The following is a 22,463-nucleotide window of genomic DNA, read 5'->3' as shown; positions in this document are numbered from 1 at the left end:
GAACTGAGAGTTGAAGGGGAAGGGAGAGGGGGGAAAAGAGGTGGTGGTGATGGTGGAGGGCACTTGTGGGGAAGAGCACTGGGTGTTGTATGGAAAACAATTTGACAATAAAATATTATGGAAAAAAAAAAAAGAATAGAAGTGCTAGATGAAACCTCCAGAGTTTTCAGTGTGGTCACTATGCACCCAAGGTGAAAAACTGCTGCACCAACGATGCATTCAATACACAGTGCCCTTAAGATGGAGAATTCCAGAGAATTTGTTAGACTGCCCTTACTGGTATTTATATCTTCAACAAAAGGCATGACAAGCAAGCTTGCTATAACAAAAAAAGAAAGTAAAGCCATTTGGTTTCAAAGATTTGTCAAACTGCCAGTCTAAGGTCCTGGAATGAGAAACGAATACATCCTCATTGCTGTGTCCTCAGAGCTGCTCCCAGTCTCCTGGGGGAGACATCTGGGAACAGACACTGATCTAGGGACACACAGGGAGCCGGGACAGCAGCCTTTGCAGAGTGAGTTGGTGAGAAAGGAAATCAGGGTGGTTTCTTATAGGAGGGGACCTCCAAGCTTGTCTAAGAACACAGACGCACACTCAGCACGGAGATCCCTAATAAGCATTCAGTGCCGTGTATTTCCCTCTTAGCACTTTTCAGCTGCATCCCACAAATTTTGGAATATTTGCATTTCATTTAGTTTGGCTGCTTTTTAAAAAATTTCCCTGGAGATTTCCTCTTAACCCATGTATCATTTAGAAATGTATTAATTTCCAAAGGTTTGGAGATTTTATCACCTTTTTGCTACTGATTTCTGTTTGGAGCTCACTGTGGTCACAGAACACTGTATGATTTCAACTCTTTTAAAAGTTACTTGAGGTTTGTTTTATGGCCCAGAATATGGTCTATCTAGGGGGGAAGCCCCATGGGCACCTGAAAAGAATGTATGTTCTGCTTTTGTTGGCTGGAGTGTTCTATACATGTCAATAATATACTGCTGGCTTGGTGTAAACACCGACTTCTTTACTGTTGCTGATTTTCTGTCTACTGATGACTCAGAGAGAAAGGTTGAATTCCCCAATGATAATTGTGAAGTTGTTCAATTTTCCTTTCAACCATGTTAGTATAGTATCTGCTTCAAGTATTCTGAAGTTCTATTGTTTGGTACACAAACAGGACTGCCATATTTTTCTTGGTGGCTTGACCCTATTATGTAGTGTCCCTCTTGGTCCCAGATTAATATTCTCTGCTTTGAACTCTTATATATATATATATTTAATTAATAGTTTATTACCAAGTTGGTTTCCATATAACACCCAGTGCTCTTCCCCACCAGTGCCCCTCTCCATGACCATCACCTCCCCCCCGTTCCCTTCCCCCTCCCTCTTCAGCCCTTAGTTTGTTCTCAGCATTCAAAGGTCTTTCATGATTTGCCTCACTCCCTCTCCCCAACTCTTTTACCCCCTTTCCCCCTCCCTTGGTCTCCTGTTAGACCTATGAGTGACAACATATGGTATCTGTCCTTCTTCACCTGACTTATTTCGCTTAGCATGACTCCCTCTAGGTCCATCCATTTTGCCACAAATGGCCAGATTTCATTCTTTCTGATTGCCATGTGGTATTCCATTGTATAGATAAACCACATCTTCTTGTTCCATTCATCAGTTGGTGGACATTTAGGCTCTTTCCATGAACTGGCTATTGTTGAAAGTACTGCTATGAACATTGGGGTACATGTGCCCCTATGCCTCAGCACTTCTGTATCCCTTGGGTAGATCCCTAGCAGTGCTATTGCTGGGTCATAGGGGAGTTCTACTGATAGTTTTTTGAGGAACCTCCACACTGTTTTCCAGAGCAGCTGTATGAGTTTATATTCCCACCAACAGTGTAGGAGCATGCCCATTTCTCCACATCCTTGCCAGCATCTATAGTCTCCTGATTTGTTTCATTTCAGCCACTCTGACAGGTGTGAGGTGGTATCTTAGTGTGGTTTGATTTGTATTTCCCTGATGATGAGTGACGCTGAGCATCGTTTCATGCGTCTGTTGGCCATCTGGATGTCCTCTTTGGAGAAGTGTCTATTCATGTCTTCTGCCCATTTCTTTACTGGATTTTTTGTTTTGGGGGTATGGAGTTTGGTGAGTTCCTTGTAGATTTTGTATACTAGCCCTTTATCCAATATGCCATTTGCAACTAACTTTTCCCATTCTGTCGGTTGCCTGTTAGTGTTTTTGATTGTTTCCTTTGCAGAGCAGAAGTTTTTTACCTTGATGAGGTCCCAATAGTTCATTTTTGTTCTTGACTCCCTTGCCTTTGGAGATGTGTCACATAGGAAATTGCTGCGATTGAGGTCAAGGGGGCTATTTTCTGCTTCCTCCTCCAGGGTTTTGATGGTTTCCTGTCTCACATTCAGGTCCTTCAGCCATTTTGAGTTTATTTTTGTGGATGGTGTAAGAAAGTGGTCTAATTTCATTCTTCTGCATGTTGCTGTCCAGCTCTCCCAGCACCACCTGCTAAAGAGGCTGTCTTTTTTCCATTGGATACTCTTTCCTGTTTTGTCAAAAATTAATTGGCCGTACATTTGTGGGTTCAGTTCTGGGCTCTTTATTCTATTCCATTTATCTTATATGAATAGAGTCATTCCTTTCTTCTGATTAATGTTTGTAATGTATATCTTGTTTTTTAATTTTTTTTAACGTTTATTTATTATTGAGAGACAGAAAGAGACAGAGCATGAGTATGGGAGGGGTAGAGATGGAGCGTGGGTGGGACACAGAATCCAAAGCAAGCTCCAGGCTCTGAGCTGTCAGCATAGACAGCAGGGCTCGAATCCACAAACCACGAGATCATGATCTGAGCTGAAGTCGGATGCTTAACAGACCCAGCCACCCACCTACAATGCCAATCACACTTGAAAGGGGCATTATTTTGATCATCAGACCAGATATACCCTCTTCCCAACTCCTTCTCAAAGGACCACAATGTGCATTTAAATCCTGGGATTTGCTGTGAGGTTTTTGTTTGATAAGTTCTACTGTTTCAAAAGAAAAGACATGCAAACTGTTAGTGAAATCTAATGGTTTCAGGAGCTAGGAAAGATGGTGGAGGAGGAGGACCCTGAGCTTACCCTATCCCACATTTTCAATGAAATATGCTCCATCTCCAAGTCAGTAAGATGGAGAGCTAACTAAAGACTGTGAGAACAAATGCTACAATAAAACACAGAAAAGAAGCTACATCTGAAATGTCAGGATGGTCAGAAAGGCACAAGGAGCCTGGCCACAAGAGAGAGGGAACTGAGTGTGCAAAGAGGACAGAGAAAAAGACCTCTTGCATCAGAGAGCTCATATGAGAAGATTAATATCCATAAATTTTGGCTTTAAAAACCAGAGGGCTGCATCAAAAATCAACAAAAGTAGGCCAACACCAAAAAGCATTGTAGTTAAATTTGTGAAATATAATGCTAAAGAAAAATATCCAAAAAGCAGCAAGACAAGGGAAGCCTAACTTACAAGGGAAAACAAAGAAGGTTAGTTGTAGCAGATCTTGCCACAGACACTTGGCAGGCCAGAATGGAGTGGCGGGATATATTCAAAGTGCTGAATGGGAAAAACCTGTAGCCAAGAATACTCTATTCAGCAAGGCTATCATTGGAATAGAAAGAGAGAGAGTTTCCCAGACAAACAAAAGCCAAAAGAGTTCGTAACCACTAAACAAGTCCTGCAAGAAATATTAGAGACTCTTTGAGTGGGAAGGAAAAATCGAAAGTGATAAAGACTAGATAGGAACAGAGAAAATCCCCAGAAACAATGACAAAACAAGTTTTAAAAAATGGCTGTAAATGCATATCCATCATGTACTCTGAATTTAAATGGACTAAACACTCCAACCAAAAGACAAATGGTATTAGAATGGATAAAAAAAACAGTACCTCTCTATATGCTGTGTCCAAGAGACTCATATTAAACCTAGAGACACCTGCAGATTGACAGTGAGGTAGTGAGGGAATGGAGAAATATTTATCATGCAAATGAAACTTAAAAAGAAAGCCGGAGTAGCCATACTTCTATAGACAAACTAGACTTTCCATGACCTTGAGATCAAGATTTGGACACTTAACTGACTGAGCCACCTGGTGCCCCCAGACAAACTAGATTTTAAGCTGAAGACTATTACAAGAGATGAAGAAGGTCACTGTATCATAATAAAGGGGTCTATCCAACAAGAAGATCTAATAATTATAAATATTTATGCCCTGACCTTGGAAGTACCTAATATATAAAACAATAACAAAAATAAAGGAACTAATTGATAATACAAAATTAGGAGAGGACTCTAACATTTCACTTACATCAATGGACAGATCATCAAAGCAGAAAAATCAACAAGAAAACAATAGCTTTGAATAACACACTAGAGCAGGTAGACTTAACAGATGCATTCATAACATTCCATCCTAAAGCAGAAAAATATACATTCTTTTAATGTGCACATGCTGAGGCACCTGGAAGGGTTAGTCAATTAAGTGTCTGACTCTTGTTTTTGGCTCAGGTCATGATCTTGCAGGATCAAGCCCCACATTGGGCTCTGCATTGACAGTGGAAAGCCTGCTTGGGATTCTCTCTCCCTCTCTTTGCCCCTTGCCTGCTCATGTTCTCTTTCTCTCTCAAGATAAATAAACATTAACAAAAAAACTATTTAAGGTACACATAGGCATTTACGTTTGTAGGAATTTATCTATTTCTTCTAGATTGTCCAATTTGTTGGCATATAATTTTTCAAAATATGCTCTTATAATTGTTTGTGTTTCTGTGGTGTTGGCTATCTCTGGGATGGATCACATACTGGGTCACAAATCAGGTCTTGATAAGTACAAAAAGACTATGCATCTCTTCTGATTACAATGCTATGAAACTTGAGGTCAACCACATAAAAAAATTTGGAAAGACCACAGGTACATGGAGGTTAAAGAACACACTACTAAACAATGAATGGATCAACCAGGAAATTAAAGAAGAAATAAAAGAATATATGGAAACAAATGAGAATGAAAACATAATGGTCCCAAACCTTTGGGATATAGCAAAAGAGATCTTAAGAAGAAAGTATATAGCAATACAGATCTACCTCAAGAATCAAGAAAAAAAATCTCCAATATACAACCTAGCCTTACACATAAAGGAGTTAGAAAAAGAACAAATGAAGCCTAAACTCAGCAGAAGAAGGGAAATAATAAAGATTAAAGCAGAAATAAATTATATATAAAAACTAAAAAAGAACAACAACAAAACAAAACAGTAGAACAGATCACTGTATTTGATAAGCCTATACCCAGACTTACCAGGAAAAAAAGAGAAAGGATTCAAATAAAATCACAAATAAGAGTGGAGAAATAACCAACACCATACAAATACAAACAATTCTAAGATCATGATAGGCACTGGGTGATATATGGAACTGCTGAATCAGTATACTATACACCTAAACATATGTAACACTGTATATTAACTAACTGGAATTAAAATAAAACTTAAAAACAAAAAGAAATCTGAGGCCCTCATATTACAAATGAGAAAATTCGCTTTCAAAGCCGCCCTGAATTGCTTGGGGCCTGAATTGCTTGGACCTTTGTCCCAGGGGTGCCTGGGTGGCTCAGTCAGTTAAGCATCCAACTTCAAATCAGGTCATGATCTCAGGTTTATGACTTTGGGCCTGTGCTGACAGCTCAGAGCCTGGAGCCTACTTCAGATACTGTGTCTCCCTCTCTCTCACCCCTCCCCCACTCATTCTCTCTCTCTCTCTCTCTCTCTCTCTCTCTCTCTCTCAAATATATTGGGACTATATTAAAAATAACGAAACATTTAAAAGAATTAAAAAAAAAAAACTGTTCCCTGCCCTGCCCCCCCCCCCATCCACCCCTCTGGCTAATGTCCGGCTTACCTATGGACTACACTCACCCCAAACATCCCAGGGACATTACAACTAAAGTGATGTAACTACTCCGAGGAAGAATAGAAGGTACTACCTCTGAAAAGGGCAATGTTACAAATATTTTATTATAAAATACTGAGATGCAGAAGAGGGAAGTTATTTGAATGTCCAGCCTTACAACTCAATTCAAGAAACACTCTGCTAGCCACACCTGACATAAAAGACTTGGGCCTCACCTTGAAACTAGATGATGTGGCGCTAGACTCACTAGCGGTGTGTCTTAAGTTCTCAAACACCTTTGAAGCTAGTGAGTCTTCAACTGTAAGTCAGGGACAATCTTACTTATCTTACAGATAGAGATCAGTGACACACTCAAGAGCATGTTCACTCAGAGTGGTGATATTCCAAGAACCAAATAACATTATAATGAGACACTCATCTAAGTCAATATTATTCTCACAAGACACTTGTCCTAGTTCATCATTCATTTAAAAACAAAAACTATTAGATTTTTGAATTGGATTTATGAGTATTCCATAATCTCACAGGTACAAATACTATAAACTGAATTGCAACAAAATGAAGTAAAATGCTGGCTTTGAATATAATATTCAACTCTGATATATTGTTATTCTGCCTTTTTTGGACCTCAAAAAAGTATCATATAAGATGAACAGTCAACATCAATATCACTCACCCAAATTTTTGGTAGACTTGTTAGAACCCAAAAAATTTAACAAAAAAATACTAGTTTAGGGTGGAAGGATAAAAATGACACAAATGTAATTTCACAAACTTGAGGCTGAAATCTACAGTTCAGTCACAGCTGATCACTTTTAAAAGAACAATCAAGTCCAATTCACCTAATCTTTCTTTTCCCCTAACTGGATACCTGCTCTGCAGATGCTCCTGGTCTGCTCATGTCCCTGAAGTGTAACACTGCTGCCTGAATTCCTGGAGGAAAATCCTTCAGTATAAAACCAAATCCTGAGCCATTAAAACCAGGATGGATGCACAATGTGTTTTGGGCAGTAGGATGGACAAACAGTGCTGGTAAGTAACCTCTCTCGCAGAACCAACATCACAAGTCTTCTCCCCAGGAATCCACCCTTCCAAGGATGATTGCGGGAGCCTGACCTGACACCCCCACGGCGAGATGCCATGCAATGTGTGGAACACAAGCATCTACCCTTCCTCAAAGGGCCAAACTTCCCTTATGCCTTGTCATCCTCTCCAACTGCTGGGGCAGGGGAGAAAATGGAGGACAGAGAATGGAAAAATCACTTCATTTCTTAGTTCCTCCATCCCATAGGCTCTTCTCTTTTTATCTTAGCATAATAAAGACATATTTTGTGGTCATGCCAAAGACAGAGATTAAAGTTCAGAATCAAACCTAGTTCATAGCAAATCTTTCAGTTAACAGAGACCCAAGAAATTTCTGTCTTACTTGCCAAAATTTCTAGTCCTATCTTCTAAAACTACATAAAGCTTCTTTTAGTTCCAAGGAGGTAAAATACTACATTTTATTTATTTATTTAGTGATTGAATTTTACTAATTAAAACATAACTATGATATATTCCAAGTAAAATGGCATCAGTGTAGTGCGTAAACATGAATTCTATACCTGTACACTATATTCTGGTTGTTTTGATTCAGTTCTCTGCTCTGATAATTGCTTTCTTTAGTTCCCTCAAATAAGACTTTCCACTCACCTTTGAGTGGTAGTCAGGTAGTCAGCTTCCAGATAGGTTTCAACATTGATTACATTTAAATTTCAGAAAGGGAGCATTAGAGTACTTATTCTAATCCTTCTAAAAATCATCTACCTCACACATTTATTGAGGGGCAGAGGAGGTGGGCAGGCTGCACCAATACACCAGACAGAATCACAGTGTTTGCCCACTTCCAAGGGGGTGGTCCTAGCACGGTCAAGTTTAAGTTACCATCTCTAGTGGCAGCAATGAAGGCAAACAAGAAGACAGACATGAAAGTTTCACACTCTAAAAAATAGAAGATTAGGAAAGAATGGGTTAGAAGCATCTATTCTACTTCTCAGATCAGCTGGCATCTAAAAGGGTGTACTATTGTAGGTCATGTGGGGTAGTGGCTCCCCAGCTCCTGACTTGTGTCCTGGCCTCATCTGCCCTGAGATTCAAAGGCAAGTGGGTGTACCCAGGTATACACCTGTTGCCATCTTCACTCAACCAGCAGCTCAGAGCATGAGAACAGCTTTCTCTCAGGGTCCACAGAGTGTGGTTGTCCCCTGGGCATGGGGCAGAAGCAGAATCTGTTAATTGCCTGGGCCTCGTGTCCCACCATAAACATCACCCATTTGACTAGAGGGTTTCCCAGTGGCAGCACTGAGCCAGGTGCTTTACCTTCCACCTCCCTTCTCCAAAGCAAGTGCTGCTGGGGACTCCTCTGCAGGTAGGAAATCTTCAGACAAGTGGGAGGGAAGAGTGAGGGCAGCGCATGAGGCCCCCTGCCTGTATCTCATCAGCTTCAGTCCTCTTTCCACCCTCCCTGACTCACTGACCATGTTCCCAAAACTGCTGGGGTGCCCTTCTCTTGCCCAGACCAGGCTATTCTTGCTTTTGGTGCCTGTCTGCACCCCAGTGCCCAGTCAATACCTTCAGGCCTCTGTGGGGCAAGGCCTGCATTCACCTGTTGAGCCAAGAACCCTGCTCCCTGGCTGAGGCCAGGTGCAGCCTGGGTCACAGCACATGCTCCGGAAACACCTGCTGAGTGATCCCTGAGACTATGACTACAACTTGGTATTAGTAGAAAAAAAAACCATGACTTAATATTTTTAAAAATGACACTCAGTCCCAGAACACAGCAGAAAGAACAATGACGTCTGGCCTTCTTCACTACTGGTCATCATCATGAGGCTTATTAACACAGCAGCCAAAATCCTGACCCTAACCAATGGGACCAAATGATCCTCCAACCCAGCACATCTTCTCAACTCCCACAACTTCAGCCTCAGCTGAGAGAGCCATAAAACTTGCCTGGATGTGTCTAAAACAGACATCCAACAGGGCAGCATCCTCCCCCCACTCAGAGTAAGGTCTATGACATGATGAGCAGACAGACGCGGGAAGAGAGATGGACACAAGTACCAGATATAAAGGCTGCTTCCCTTTGACCCTCCTAAATCTAGCCCTGCCTGACTTCAAAAATGGATACCTACACTCATCAACTGCCCAAAACCTAGGAAACATCTTTGGGTTTTCCTTTTCTCCCCACCTCCATCTTTGGGTTATCAGCCAAAGTCTAAATCACATTCACTTCCAAAATACCCCTCGAGCCTGGCTACTTCTACCTCTGTCAATGCCACCTGGTCCAAGGCACCACCTCCTGCCTGGACCAGGGTAATATCTTCCCACCTGGCATCATTCTCCATCCGCTCTTGGCCTCTCCCTCAGATCCTGGCCCAAGCTGCCTGCCACACACAACCCCTTCCCACACATCTTGTGACAGAGCTTTGGGCCCATAGGGGCCTCTTCAGGGTTGGTTCCTTCTCAGCATCCAGATCGTAGAGCAAGGCCTCTCTAAAAACCAGCTGAGGTTCTATCATGACAGCCCCTTTCACAGCATCCTAAGAACGCAGCTTCTCAAGTGGACACGCCCTTCCACACACATGCAGAGCACATGACGCCACCCAAATGCGGAAAACAGAGACAGTATCCATTTCAGCTTGAAATTCCACATATCCTTGCAAAACACAGGCAGTTTCTAGTTCTGACAATACTGGTTTCCCTTTCTTCCCAAATACATCCTCTACTTAACCCTCTGGCTTGTCCCACTAAGACATCTACCATTTCCCTCTTGGCTGACAGGTTGAAAACTTTAAATGGTCACATTAATTTGTAAAGTGTTGTGATGCTGTAATTAAACAGAAGTGGTTGAAGGGAGACGACATCATAAGCCTGGAGAAGTTGAAGGGAGAGAAGGAGGGCAAGCCAAGGACCTGTCTCTTCAAAGACTAGTCAGAAGGGAAGACTGACATTCTGATTCCCTCCTAAGAGCCAGCACTAGGGATCTGAAGAGTGGTCCTTTTATGTCATTAGGTTAATAGGCTCATTTCTGCACCTGTGAGAAGAATGTGCAGATAATAGAGAGATGGTACTGCCCAAACTTCAGCCCCTCAGAGCTTTAGGCTCTGAGGCCACAGGTGCTGGTGTCCACGCTGAGGTAGGGACCACACTCCACTTCCCCACATAGCCCACAGGTTGGGCTGTGTGGAGATCGAGGCTGACACCAACATCAGAGGGAAGAGTTTAAAATAACTAGTGAGAACAATGCATATACATCATAAACTGAGTTCAGAAAAGGAAAATATTTCTGAGACTCAGCCCTCCCAGAGACAGCCACTGTTTAGCATCCACTAATCTTTTCTCTGGATATATCTTTTTGTAATTAGGATTATTCTCTTAAGAGTATGGGGTTGGGTTTTTTTTTCCAACTTAATAAAATACAGACCCTACAACCTATCACAAGATCTACGTAATCATCTGTAATGACTTTATTCCGGTGGACAGTAAGTTATCATAGTGTTCCTGATGATCAGTTAGGTTGCTTCCATATTTTTTATGACAATGTTGTTATGACCAGCCCCACAGCCAACCTTACTTTATACTTGTCTGATTTATTCCCTTAGCTGTCCAGCTTCCTACAAGTGAGAACATTAAGAATTAACAAACATTTCAGCTGGTCCCCTAGAATCATACATTCATTTATTTTTCTTTAATTACTGGTGAGGCTAGTTACCTGTTTCTAATTTTTTACTACATATTTTGGAAATATCTGCTCATTGCATCTATCTCCTTTTTACTACAGAGGGTTTGTCTTTTTCTTATGAAACTGTAAGCGTGCTTTAAATATTAACAAAAGTAACTTTTAATAGTACTCCTAACTTGTTACAAATTCAGCCACTCTCAGCCTGGACACTTGTCTTACCGTATGAGACAGCAGCAGTTCTGTGGCTTTTGCCAGTTTGCCTGATTGCCTGTGGTTTCTGGATGTCAATCCTTTTCTCCATGCCCCCTCCCACTTCAGCCACGCCCTTCATGGCATCATACCTGGACAAGATACCCTGGCCTCTCTGTCACAGGTATGTCCCTGGGCCTAGTCCACAGTTTCCTGGTTTGATATTTCTAAACCATTAAATTTGCTTACAATCTCACTTATTGTAGTGCCAGGAGTGAGGCCAGGCCTAGTTGGACACCCATGACACAGCCACCGGGCTGTCCAACACTACTATTACTTTTTAGGAAGATGCTAATAGAAGAAAACAATATTTCACAAATGATACACTAAATGATACATTTAAATCACTGCAACCAGCGTGAATTAAACTAAACTAGGAAATATGCTTCATTGTAAACTTAAAAAATCCTAACACAAACACAAAAACCTACCTTTGATCCATGCAAATACTGGGGTTGTGCATTAGGCTGTTTATCTCTTTGAAATTCCTGAGAAAATGGTAACACTGTCCGAACAAATCTAAACAAAAAGGATAAAAATTAAAGAAAACAAAAAAGAAAACAAAAAAATTTAACAGTACTTCTTTATAAGTCAGAACTTTTCCATTACCCATCAGCTAAATCTTCTTCCCCATTAATAGACAGAATCATCACATAGGAAAATTCTAAAAAAATAAAAAAACACAGTACAGAGAATATAAACACTCTGAAATATGATATACATGTATCCAGAGTTCACAGAGTGAGAATACCCAGGTCCTACCACCGAATAAGCAGTCTCCAAACTCTGGAAGACAGTCTGGTCTATTGGTACCAGGCCCATTTCATGACTAATGCAGTCCACTGACAAGTGTTAATGACTGAGTACTCAGGCCTTGCTGGACTTCTGGACATGGTGATGACCTCTGGGACAGGGGTGAGAAGGAAGATACAGGCACTAATATCCAGTTACTCAAATCACTAGTTAGAAGCTAATGGGAAGAATGAGCAAACTAAGTACTTAAAATCACACTCATTTAGCCAACAGATTGGCTTGATAATGAATTAGGAGACATTGAAAATCAAATGCTTGGATTTTAAAGCAGACATGTCAAACTTGGCTAATACTTTCAAATCAGAAGGGTTCATTTAAACAGAAAAGTTTTGGAGCTCCTAGGTGGCTCAGTTGGTTGAATGTCTGGCTCTGATATTAGCTCAGTTCATGATCTCACAGTTCATGCGTTCAAGCCCCTTGTCAGGCCCTGTGTTGTGCTGATAGTGTGGAGGAGCCTGCTTAGGATTCTCTCTCTCCCTCTCTCTCTCTGCCCCTCCTCTCCTGCCTGCTTGTTCTCTTTCTCAAAGTAAATAAATTAAACAACAAACCGTATAAAACTTTTATAAAGAAGCATCATTAAGAAAAATATATGAATTTGCTATTAAACATGAAAATTTGATTAACACATATTACATTTTAATAAGTAAAAAAGGTAGTAATTGGCCTAATACCACCAGTGCATGAAATGAACATGCATATCTGAGGGGAGTACATTTACAAAGAAATGTCATGCTTTTGAGTAACTGGATTTTGTTGTTACCCTTTAAAGAGTGTTGAGTTATATTGGGCAGAATGTTAACAGTGCTTGTAAGTCAGCTGGAACCTTTCATAATTCGGGTGGCATAGTATTATAAACATCTTAGGACTGGTACTAAGACAGGCCCTTCTGGCAACTCTACTGAATCCGTAGGTATTTGGTGACACTTCCCCATTCTTGCTGGCAAGGCCTCAGATGGCTCCTAGCTCTGTGTCAGCTCTGGGAATTATTCAGCTTACAGTCCCCAAAAAGTTGTTCTTTGCCTATCCTTGTGAAGAGCCACCCAATGCACACACAGTTTAATATTCAAGCAAAGACTAAAGGCCCCCTAAGTTAGGTCTTGGTAGCTATCTCTCTATGCAGCTCTCTGTTCCCCCATACTGCAAATCTGCCCTGCAAATTCCAGTTGTCTCAGCTTCTTCTGTGTCCAATCTGTCTCTTCCACCAAATAAAACTTCCAAGCTGCACTTGGGATATAGCCCTTCATGCACTTGGGATATAGCCCTTCACACTGAAGCCCAGAAAGTGCTTCCAGGCAGAAAGCCAGGGAAGTTATAGGGCTCACTTCACTTGTTTCTTTTCCCTTGCGGTAACAGGCAATGTATGAAAACAGTGGTTTCATATATTTTTCACTTGTTTAAGGCAAAAGAATAACCCAAACCCTGTTACTTCATTATCCCAAATGACTTTTGAACACCGTATTTTGAATATGTGTATGTGTGTGTGTGTATGTGTGTATATATATATGTATATAGTCATATATAGAGTATATATATGCTCAATGTAAAGACCAAAAAAAAGGAATTCAGTCAGTAGGCTTCTATTTCATGGTAGAAAGGATTAGTAATTTTCAATTTTCTGCATTTTCTAGAATTAAGTGAGTAAATATACTAAGAATAATGAGGGGCACCGGGGTGGCTTAGTTGGTTAAGCGTCCGACTTCGGCTCAGGTCATGATCTCACGGTTTGTGAGTTCAAGCCCTGCGTCAAGCTCTGTGCTGACAGCTCAGAGCCTAGAGCCTGCTTTGGATTCTGTGTCTCATTCTTTCTCTGCCCCTCCCCCACTTGTGCTCTTCTCTCTGTCTCTCAAAAATAAATAAATGTAAAAAAAACCTTATATACTAACAAAATAGGATTCTCAGTATAGAAAGGGGTTACAAAAATGGAAATGGAGAACTGAATTGGAATTGAAGAGATCAATGTGAATTCAGGGTTAGATTATGTAGACAGCTACAGAGAAGCAAACCCCACCCTCCCTTTGTCCTTTAAAAAGATAATTGTGTCCTTTAAAAAGATAATTTGAAGTCCTAATTGCCAGCACCTCAGAGTGTGATCTTATTTAGAAATAGGACTACTGCAGATGTAATTAGTTAAGACGAAGTTATACAAAGCAGAGCAGACCCTTGATCCAATAGGACTCATGTCCTTTTTGTGCTAAGAAGGCAGAGACTGGAATAACAGCTGCATGCTAAGAAGGCCAAAAATTGTGGACCACCTTCCTGAAGCTGCGGAGAGGCAATAAAAGATTCCACCCAGACGGAACCACAAAAAACCCTGAATAGCCAAAGTTATATTGAAGAAGAAAACCAAAACAGGAGGCATCACAATCCCAGACGTCAGCCTCTACTACAAAGCTGTCATCATCAAGACAATACGGTATTGGCACAAAAACAGACACATAGACCAATGGAACAGAATAGAGAACCCAGAACTGGGCCCACAAATGTACGGCCAATTAATTTTTGACAAAGCAGGAAAGAGTATCCAATGGAAAAAAGACTGCCTCTTTAGCAGGTGGTGCTGGGAGAACTGGACAGCAACATGTAGAAGAATGAAACTAGACCACTTTCTTACACCATCCACAAAAATAAACTCAAAATGGCTGAAGGACCTGAATGTGAGACAGGAAACCATCAAAACCCTTGAGGAAAAAGTAGGAAACAACTTCCTTGACCTCAACTGTAGCAATTTCCTACGTGACACATCCCCAAAGGCAAGGGAAATGAAAGCAAAAATGAACTATTGGGACCTCATCAAGATAAAAACCTTCTGAACTGCAAAGGAAACAATACAAAAAACTAATAGGCAACCGACAAAACGGAAAAAGATAGTTGCAAATGACATATCAGATAAAGGGCTAGTATCCAAAATCTACGAGGAACTCACCAAACTCCACACCCAGTGAAGAAATGGGCAGAAGACATAAACAGACCCTTCTCCAAAGAGGACATCCAGATGGCCTACAGGCACATGAAATGGTGCTCAACATCACTCATCATCAGGGAAACACAAATCAAAACCACACTGAGATACCACCTCACGCCAGTCAGAATGGCTAAAATGAACAAATCAAGAGACTATAGATGCCGGTGAGGGTGTGGAGAGATGGGCACCCTCCTACATTGTTGGTGGGAATGTAAACTTGTACAGCTGTTCTGGAAAACAGTGTGGAAGTTCCTCAAAAACTACCAAAAGAACTCCCCTATGACCCAGCAATAGTACTGCTAGGGATTTACCCAAGGGATACAGTACATGTGCTGATGCATAGGGGCACATGTACTGCAATGTTCATAGCAGCACTGTCAACAATAGCCAAATTGTGGAAAGAGCCTAAATGTCCATCACCTGATTAATGGGTCAAGAAGATGTGGTATATATACACAACGGAGTATTACATGGCAACGACAAAGAATGAAATATGGCCATTTGTAGTAAAATGGATGGATCTTGAGTGTGTCATGCTAAGCGAAATAAGTCAGGCAGAGAAGGACAGATACCATATGTTTGCACTCATTGGTCTAACAGGAGAAGAGGAGAAACGTAATGGAGGACCAGGGGGAAGGGAAGAGGGAAAGAGAGTTGGGGAGAGAGAGGGATGCAAAACCTGAGAGATTACTGAATACTGAAAATGAACCAAGGATTGAAGGGGGATGGGGAGGGGGAAAAGAGGTGGTGATAATGAAGGAGGGCACTTGTGGGGAAGAGCACTGGGTGTTATATGGAAACCAATTTGACAATAAACAATTAAAAAAAAAAAAAGATTCTACCCAGAGCCTCAGAAGGACCACAGCCTGCTGACACCTTGATTTTGGATATCTAGCCTCCAGAACTGTGAGAAGATAAATTTCTGTTGTTTTAAGCCCCCAGGTTTGTGGTAATTTGTTACAGGGACTTAATACAGTATGTAGTCAGGTACTCCCTAGCTCTGAACATCAAAAGAATCTAGAACAATGACATTCTGGTAGCAATGAGCATACCTAACATCCAGACTGACTTTGTAAACATTAAGCCTAGATGTAAAATATCCTCCATTAAAAGAAATCCTTATAGAAATAACGAATTGCTAAGATACAGCAGAAGTAAAAGATGAACCTGGAACTTCTTGTGGTGCAGAAAGCAGGGCAGTGCTTCAAAATAATGCAGACAGCTACTAGGACATGAAAAGCAGGTAGAAGGGACTCCCACAGGCCAAAATGGGGTCAATTTGAGCCACAAACAAATCATAATAACAGATTACAATGCTGAGCTGGAGTCCACAAGTCTTTACTTATAATAAACAAATAAATACATGCTAACATACATACCAGAAGGCCAAATATATACATATATATGTATACATGGAATGATGATGTTTGAAAATCACCTTTGTTCAACCACCATAATGACTGATAACTGATTTGGGTAATATCATCAACAGACGGTAAAACTAGTAGGCCAAATTTTAATGAGGTACAGTTTATTTATAAAATCTCAAGTATTCCTCTACTATAAATTACTTATAAATTCTAAACAGAAAAATGGTAACATGGAGACTCCAGGCAGCTACCATCCTAACTAAAATACAGAAGTTAACATCACCAGTAACGGACAAAGTAACACCCTTTGCTTCATGGTACATTGCACTGAGGAACACCTGGACCTCTGTGCCCTTCCTCTCTCGGAAGCCTTACTCTGATCTCAATCACTGGCCTATTCCCAGAGCTATAGCATTTTCACACAATTATCAGCTGTACAGGTTAAATTTAAGTCCCAGGCCACCCTAAACTACTTCTTAGAGCCATCAAGCAGAATCACTAGTCAAAAATAAGAAACCAATGAAGTTCTGGTTTCCCATGAACAGTTCGTAGAAAGCCCCTCAGGGATGGAATTAAAATACTGGGTGACACAATTCTGTCTATCTTCTCAGGATTCCAGTTCAGTTCTCCAGGAATCTTGGTGGTCAGAGCAGCCTCTTTACAACACAGGTGGGCCCCTCTCATAGCCTCCATAAGCTTTGTGCTCACTCTGCAAAGAAGGGTATTCACATCTTATGGACCAATGGAAGATACATGCCACAAGAGATGAAGGCACCCAATGCTGTCCCTTTTGCTCCTTGTCATTTACATTAGACATTGTGTTGTGTGGTCTTGGGAAGCTGAGGGCTGAGGTGTGACCTGGCACCACTCCTCAGTTATATACTGGATGCCTCATTGTTCCTCACACAGACAGTCCATCGGGGTCCTATAACTGACGCTGGCCTGGAGGTTTTCTACTCTTCACAGCACCAAATTCCTGACCTGAGCCCTGTCAATTCTGTCTTTGACAATGAGACTCTGGCTGCCAGAGCCTTGGATTGGGGGATGTTCTTCATCATCAGCCCCAAACAGGGCACCCACAAAGGCCTACCTTGTTGGGCAGGGACTCCGAATTTGATCCATTTCCCTAACTCCACTCTTCCTCACCCAGCTTGTGTTCATATGTCTAAAGTGCCTTTCAGAAAACATAGCAATTCAACACAGGGTTTAAGGCAAATGCTGGCTTTTCGTCATCATGTAATCCTGATCCTTCTCTGCAGCCCTTCTATATAGCTCACATCATTTCGGAGGACTCGACCAATTGAATCATCGCCAAGGAGACCAGGACAGTGCTGCAGGCATAAAGGAGGCTCCGGGAATGCTTTAACTATTCCTTTTGCAAGATCTCTGAGAAATCCCTTAAATGGAGACTAAATGCTAGATAATTTTTAAAAAGCCTAGGTGGCTCAGTTGGTTAGGTAACTGACTATGGGTTTTGGTTCAGGTCATGATCTCAGAGTTTATGAGTTTGAGCCCCAAGTCAGGCTGGGGTCTGTGCTAACAGTATGAAGCCTCCTTGGGACTCCCTGTCTCTCTCTCTCTCTCTCTCTCTCTCTCTTTCAATATAAATAAATAAACATTAAAAAAATACAACCTAAAATAATTTTTAAAAAATCACAAATCCCTGTGTTGCCCAATTCCAACCTCGCCGTAATACCTTTTTTCAGCCTACTGATAGTGGGGTTTTGTTGCATGTCACCTTCAGAGACCAAGGCAGAAACAATTTAAGGAAAGGTAACAGAAATTAATCCCAAAGGTTCCAAATGGGTCAACCAAAACAACCCTTTGGTCCTACAAACATCAGCCATGACTTAAACAGATTTTCAGAAGCAGAAAAGCATTATTTATACTCTAATACAGAATGACTCTCCTTGTGATATACCATGTGGAATAAGAATGTGTATATAATAGAATGCCTAATAGCACTCATTTCTGCAAAATAAAAAATGCATATGTATATCTGACTGAATGGCAAAAACTGTAGAAGAAATACACAGTTTAAAAAATATTTATTTTGAGAGAGAGAGGGAGAGAGAGTAGGAAAGGGGCAGAGAGAGAGGGAGAGAGAATATAAGCAGGATCCACACCCAGCCCAGAGCCTGAATGTGGGGCTTAATCTCATGACCATGAGATCATGGCCTGAACCCAAATCAACAGTCAGGTGCTTAACCAACTCAGCCACCCAAGAGCTCCAACATATTTTTCAAAATGTTAATTTATTTTTGAGAGAAAATGAGAGCACAAGCAGGGGATGGGCAGAGAGAGAAGGAGACACAGAATGCAAAGCAGGCTCTGGGCAACTCAGAGCCCGATGCAGGGTACAAACTCATGAACTGTGACACCATGACCTGAGTGAAAGTCGGATTCCTAACCAACTAAGCCACCCAGGTGCTCCCCCTGACACATTTTTATTTGAGAGCAATCTCTAGGGATTTAATTATTTCCCCCCTCATATATGTATATATGATTTCTAGCTTTTCTACAATTATGATGCATTGTTTATGTAATAAAAAATTATTTTCAGTTAATTCAGACTCTAACAATTTGAAAGATATGTTTCAGGAAACTGGACACTTTAAAAGAAGTTAAACAATGATGAGTAGTGTATAAAGTCTGGTTCTGGTATGTGCCCAGCCGGGTCCAGGAGCCTCCTAACCTGAGGAGACTGACTGGTGCTCCTCTCCCTGTGGCTCTGGAAGCCATGCACATGTCCCCACTACTGCTGCCTGGCACCAGGTGTCAGCCACCTGGGGCTGGTGTGATGGCATAGCCCCATGCATTTTGGGGCAAACCTATGTCCTTATAAGGAAATCCAACCTTGGGGTCCTGCATAAAAAATGGCAATAGCAGACATGATCAGACCACAGAAGGGCCTCTCTTCCGTCCTCATTACTGGAGGTCAGCACCCCCTTGAGATATACAGCTGGGCCTGAAAGTAACAATTCAGTTAACACATGGTGGGATGTTCAGATCTAGCAAAAAAGCCAAAGACGGGAATTTTTAAACAGTGGTTATAATATACATACATACACACACATATGCACACACACATCTTTGGCACATAATGACACAGAGCAGGAGCTCAGCTTAGAGCACAGAGAACAAACCTGGATAGGCAGCTGCCCAGGCCACAGAGACCAAGGCAGGGTTGTCCCAGGATTTGGGCCATATCAGAAGGCTAAACCACGTTATCAACCATTTCTCTCACCTAACTGGGTACTTTTGTATTGTTCAACATGGTGGTAAATGGTAGGTTGGTGAGAGTGTGGCTAACCAACTGATCTTCATACACCCCAATATCCCAGAATGGATGAAAAGTGGAGGGTCACCCACTATATTCCAACATCAGGTAGACTGACAACTGTTGAGGTGGTAAAGACCCTGCAGCTACTGTCCACATGCACCACAAGATCTCACCCTGATCGCCCTGACCTACAAACAAGTGACCCAGAGCAATCTCCACATGCAAAGCCACGAAACATGCCCAGGGGTTGGCCTAAGGCTACACGTGCAAAAAGAGGAGACTGGGAGGGCCTGAGTACCCTGGATATGAGAAAAGATGGGGAAGAGATAGCAACTTAGTGGACAATGTGGAGGCCTTGAGATCACCCTGTTTAGGAACCTTTTGGCAAGGGCATCCGAAACTATCCATGAGGTTACATGCTCACCGGTTGGTAGAGCCATTATAGCAGTAGTTGGGCAGGAAGTCGTAGTTGAGTTCCCAGAAGACATGGAGGGTGATTCTCCCATAGGGTGCTGACACATTGTGGTTGGCCTCCCGGAACATGGCATCAAAGCTGTCCAGTGTCAGGTACCTGCTTAGCAGCTTGTGGGTCATGCGGTTGATTTCCAAGAGGCCATCCAACTCCTACAGGACCACAAAGACAGAAGTGTGAGGACAGAATTGGGTCCAGCTAGGTGGCCTCCATTCCTTATGTGGGCAGTGTCAAGGTGTGAAGGTGGGCTGGGTAGGAGAGAACAGGAAACACAGGAGTGAGGCTGGTGAGCTAGGCTAAGAATATACACAGTAGGGGTCTAGTAGTACAGGAGCTTGCTTCTTACATCTAAATTCATTATGTCCTCTCCACTGCCTTGGAAACACCCCTCCTAACCGCGGTCACACCTCCAAGGCAATCATCCTTTTTCCACTGAGGTTACTTCCGCACTGCCCCCTCACTGGCTTCCAACCACCCCTAGGTCAGAGTCCACTCGGGTCTACCCCTGCCTTGCTGGCAAACTGTGTAGCCTCAGGCATCAGCCTGAGTCAGCCTCTCTAATGTGCACAGTTTGTAGCACAGTCAGCAAGTGCACCTTCCAAACTTCTAGTTTGCTCATCAATATGCCTAGGTCTGTGCTATCCACTGCAGTAGCCAATGGCCACATAATGGCAATGAGAACATGTCTGGTACAAACTGAGGTGCATTGTGCATGTGAGTTACACACCAGATTTAAAAAACCAAGTATGAAGACAAAGAATATAAGATATCTATGTCAGTCATCCTGGTTCCGTGGAAGAATATGAGGAGCACTGCTCATCCTATGTGGAGATGCTTGAACCCAAGTTGCTGAAGCCCACTGCTTACTGAGGCCTCTCTTGTTTTAGCCAAAACTGCTTCTTTAGGAATGAACAATCTTCCTTGAGTTCTTACATGTTCACTAGCAATGTCTGCAGCCTTCATTCTTGGAAGATCTATTTGGTTTGGCACAAAATCCCTAATTTGCACTTCCTTTCCTTGGCTTCTGGCATGAACAGCTATAGGCAAAGCTCTGAATACAAATTTTCTTTCTCTTATCACTGCTCAGATACCCAGAGAATTTTTTCTTTTCCTTTAAAATCTAATACTTCTACAAGGGCACCTGGGGGGCTCAGTTGGTTGAGCGTCCGACTTCAACTTAGGTCATCATCTTGGGTCTTGTGAGTTTAAGCTCCACATCTGGCTCTGTGCTGACAGCAGGAAGCCTACATTGGATTCTGTCTTCCTCTCTCTCTCTGCCCCTTCCCTGCTCACGCTCTCTCTATCTCAAAAATAAATAAATAGTAAAAAAAAAATCTAATACTTCTATTGCAGTATTCCTTGGTATTGGCCACTTTGGGTCAGTTTTCCCAGGCACATGCCACAGGCTTTTAATGTATATTTATAGCATGTACTAAATTTTATCAATGTTTCCTGGAAATACAATTTTCAGATCACACTGCTTTGGTTTTTCTCTTCAGAGACCCTTGTAACATGTATGTTGGATCCTCATTGTTAATCTTCTATATGATTTTCTTTCAAATCCTTTTTCTCTAATTTTTTAAGATAATTTTATTTATTTAGAAAGAGAAAGAGAGAGAGAGAAGCTAGAGAAGGACAGAGAGAGTGAGTGAGAGAATCCTATGCAGGCTTCACGCTGTCAGCACAGAGCCCAACATGGGGCTCAAAGTCAGGACCTGTGAGATCATGACCTGAGTAGCAACCAGGAGTCAAACACTTAACTAACTGAGCCACCCAGGCTCAGTTTTCCTTCTTTTATTCTCTTGCCAGTTAGGTGTAATTTATTCAATGTTAGGATTATTTGCTCTTTAAAGTCATCTTAGAATTGCAACCAATAAGAACAGATACTAAAACACAACACTTGGGATAGGCCAAGCTCAAGTAGCATATACCTTTTGATTTCTATGCAAAAACTGAACATACTATTGGTTCAGTTTATCACGAGGACAAAATTAAAATTAGCTCCAATTCTTATGACCAGTTTCTGCTGAGTCTGACAAAGGGGAAAGCACTTACAACTATTGAGGTCAGGTCTTCACTTTCAAATCGTCCAATGGCCAGTTCCAGAGACTTATACATGGCTGCTGAAACACGCTGAGTAATCAGGCGATTAAGGTCTATGGACCTGCCCAGGAGCTGGAAGATGGAGAAAGGAAAAAAGAATGAACAATAAAAAACAATTTATGTATGTATATATGTATATCTATACATCTATACAGAAATTAAATACATCTGCCCCAGAATCCAATTCCAAAAGATAAAATAAATAATATACAAAATGTAAACATTTTAGAGCAAATTATATTATATATTATATATATAAAATGATGATCAAATACTCTACTTTCCTAGAGCTGAAATTCCTCCAAGTCAAAACTATAGAGGACTTTTGTAGAATCCTTGGCACTAAATTTACATTTAACATCACAGAGAGAAACTCGAAGTTTCACCAAACACCCTGAGAATCTGGGTCTGTCAGTTAGGACACCCTTCACACACAATGGTGTTCAGGACCAACCCCTACCACAAAGCAGCCTGCACATGCCTAATCTTCACAGTATTATAAGAATAAATAAGAGAAAATTATTCCCTATTTCAGAGTCTT

General features: G+C 41.6%; 1 protein-coding gene across 4 annotated transcripts in view; it reads right to left on the bottom strand.

The window, feature by feature from the left end:
• Positions 1-22,463, bottom strand: part of CYFIP1 (cytoplasmic FMR1 interacting protein 1) — a 129,542-nt gene that overhangs the window by 28,919 nt on the left and 78,160 nt on the right. For all 4 annotated transcript variants that reach the window (XM_029950793.1, XM_029950791.1, XM_029950792.1 and 1 more), the window contains 3 exons: positions 21,875-21,994; positions 19,772-19,971; positions 11,351-11,438 (listed from right to left, as the gene is read on the bottom strand). In XM_029950793.1, coding sequence (XP_029806653.1) covers positions 11,351-11,438; positions 19,772-19,971; positions 21,875-21,994 — 408 coding nt within the window. The remainder of the gene's footprint in view (positions 1-11,350; positions 11,439-19,771; positions 19,972-21,874; positions 21,995-22,463) is intronic.

The sequence above is a fragment of the Suricata suricatta genome, chromosome 9 (assembly GCF_006229205.1).
Source record: "Suricata suricatta isolate VVHF042 chromosome 9, meerkat_22Aug2017_6uvM2_HiC, whole genome shotgun sequence".
NCBI lineage: Eukaryota > Metazoa > Chordata > Mammalia > Carnivora > Herpestidae > Suricata > Suricata suricatta.
Note: the sequence above shows the minus strand (reverse complement) of the source record. Positions and strands in the feature narration are given on the sequence as shown.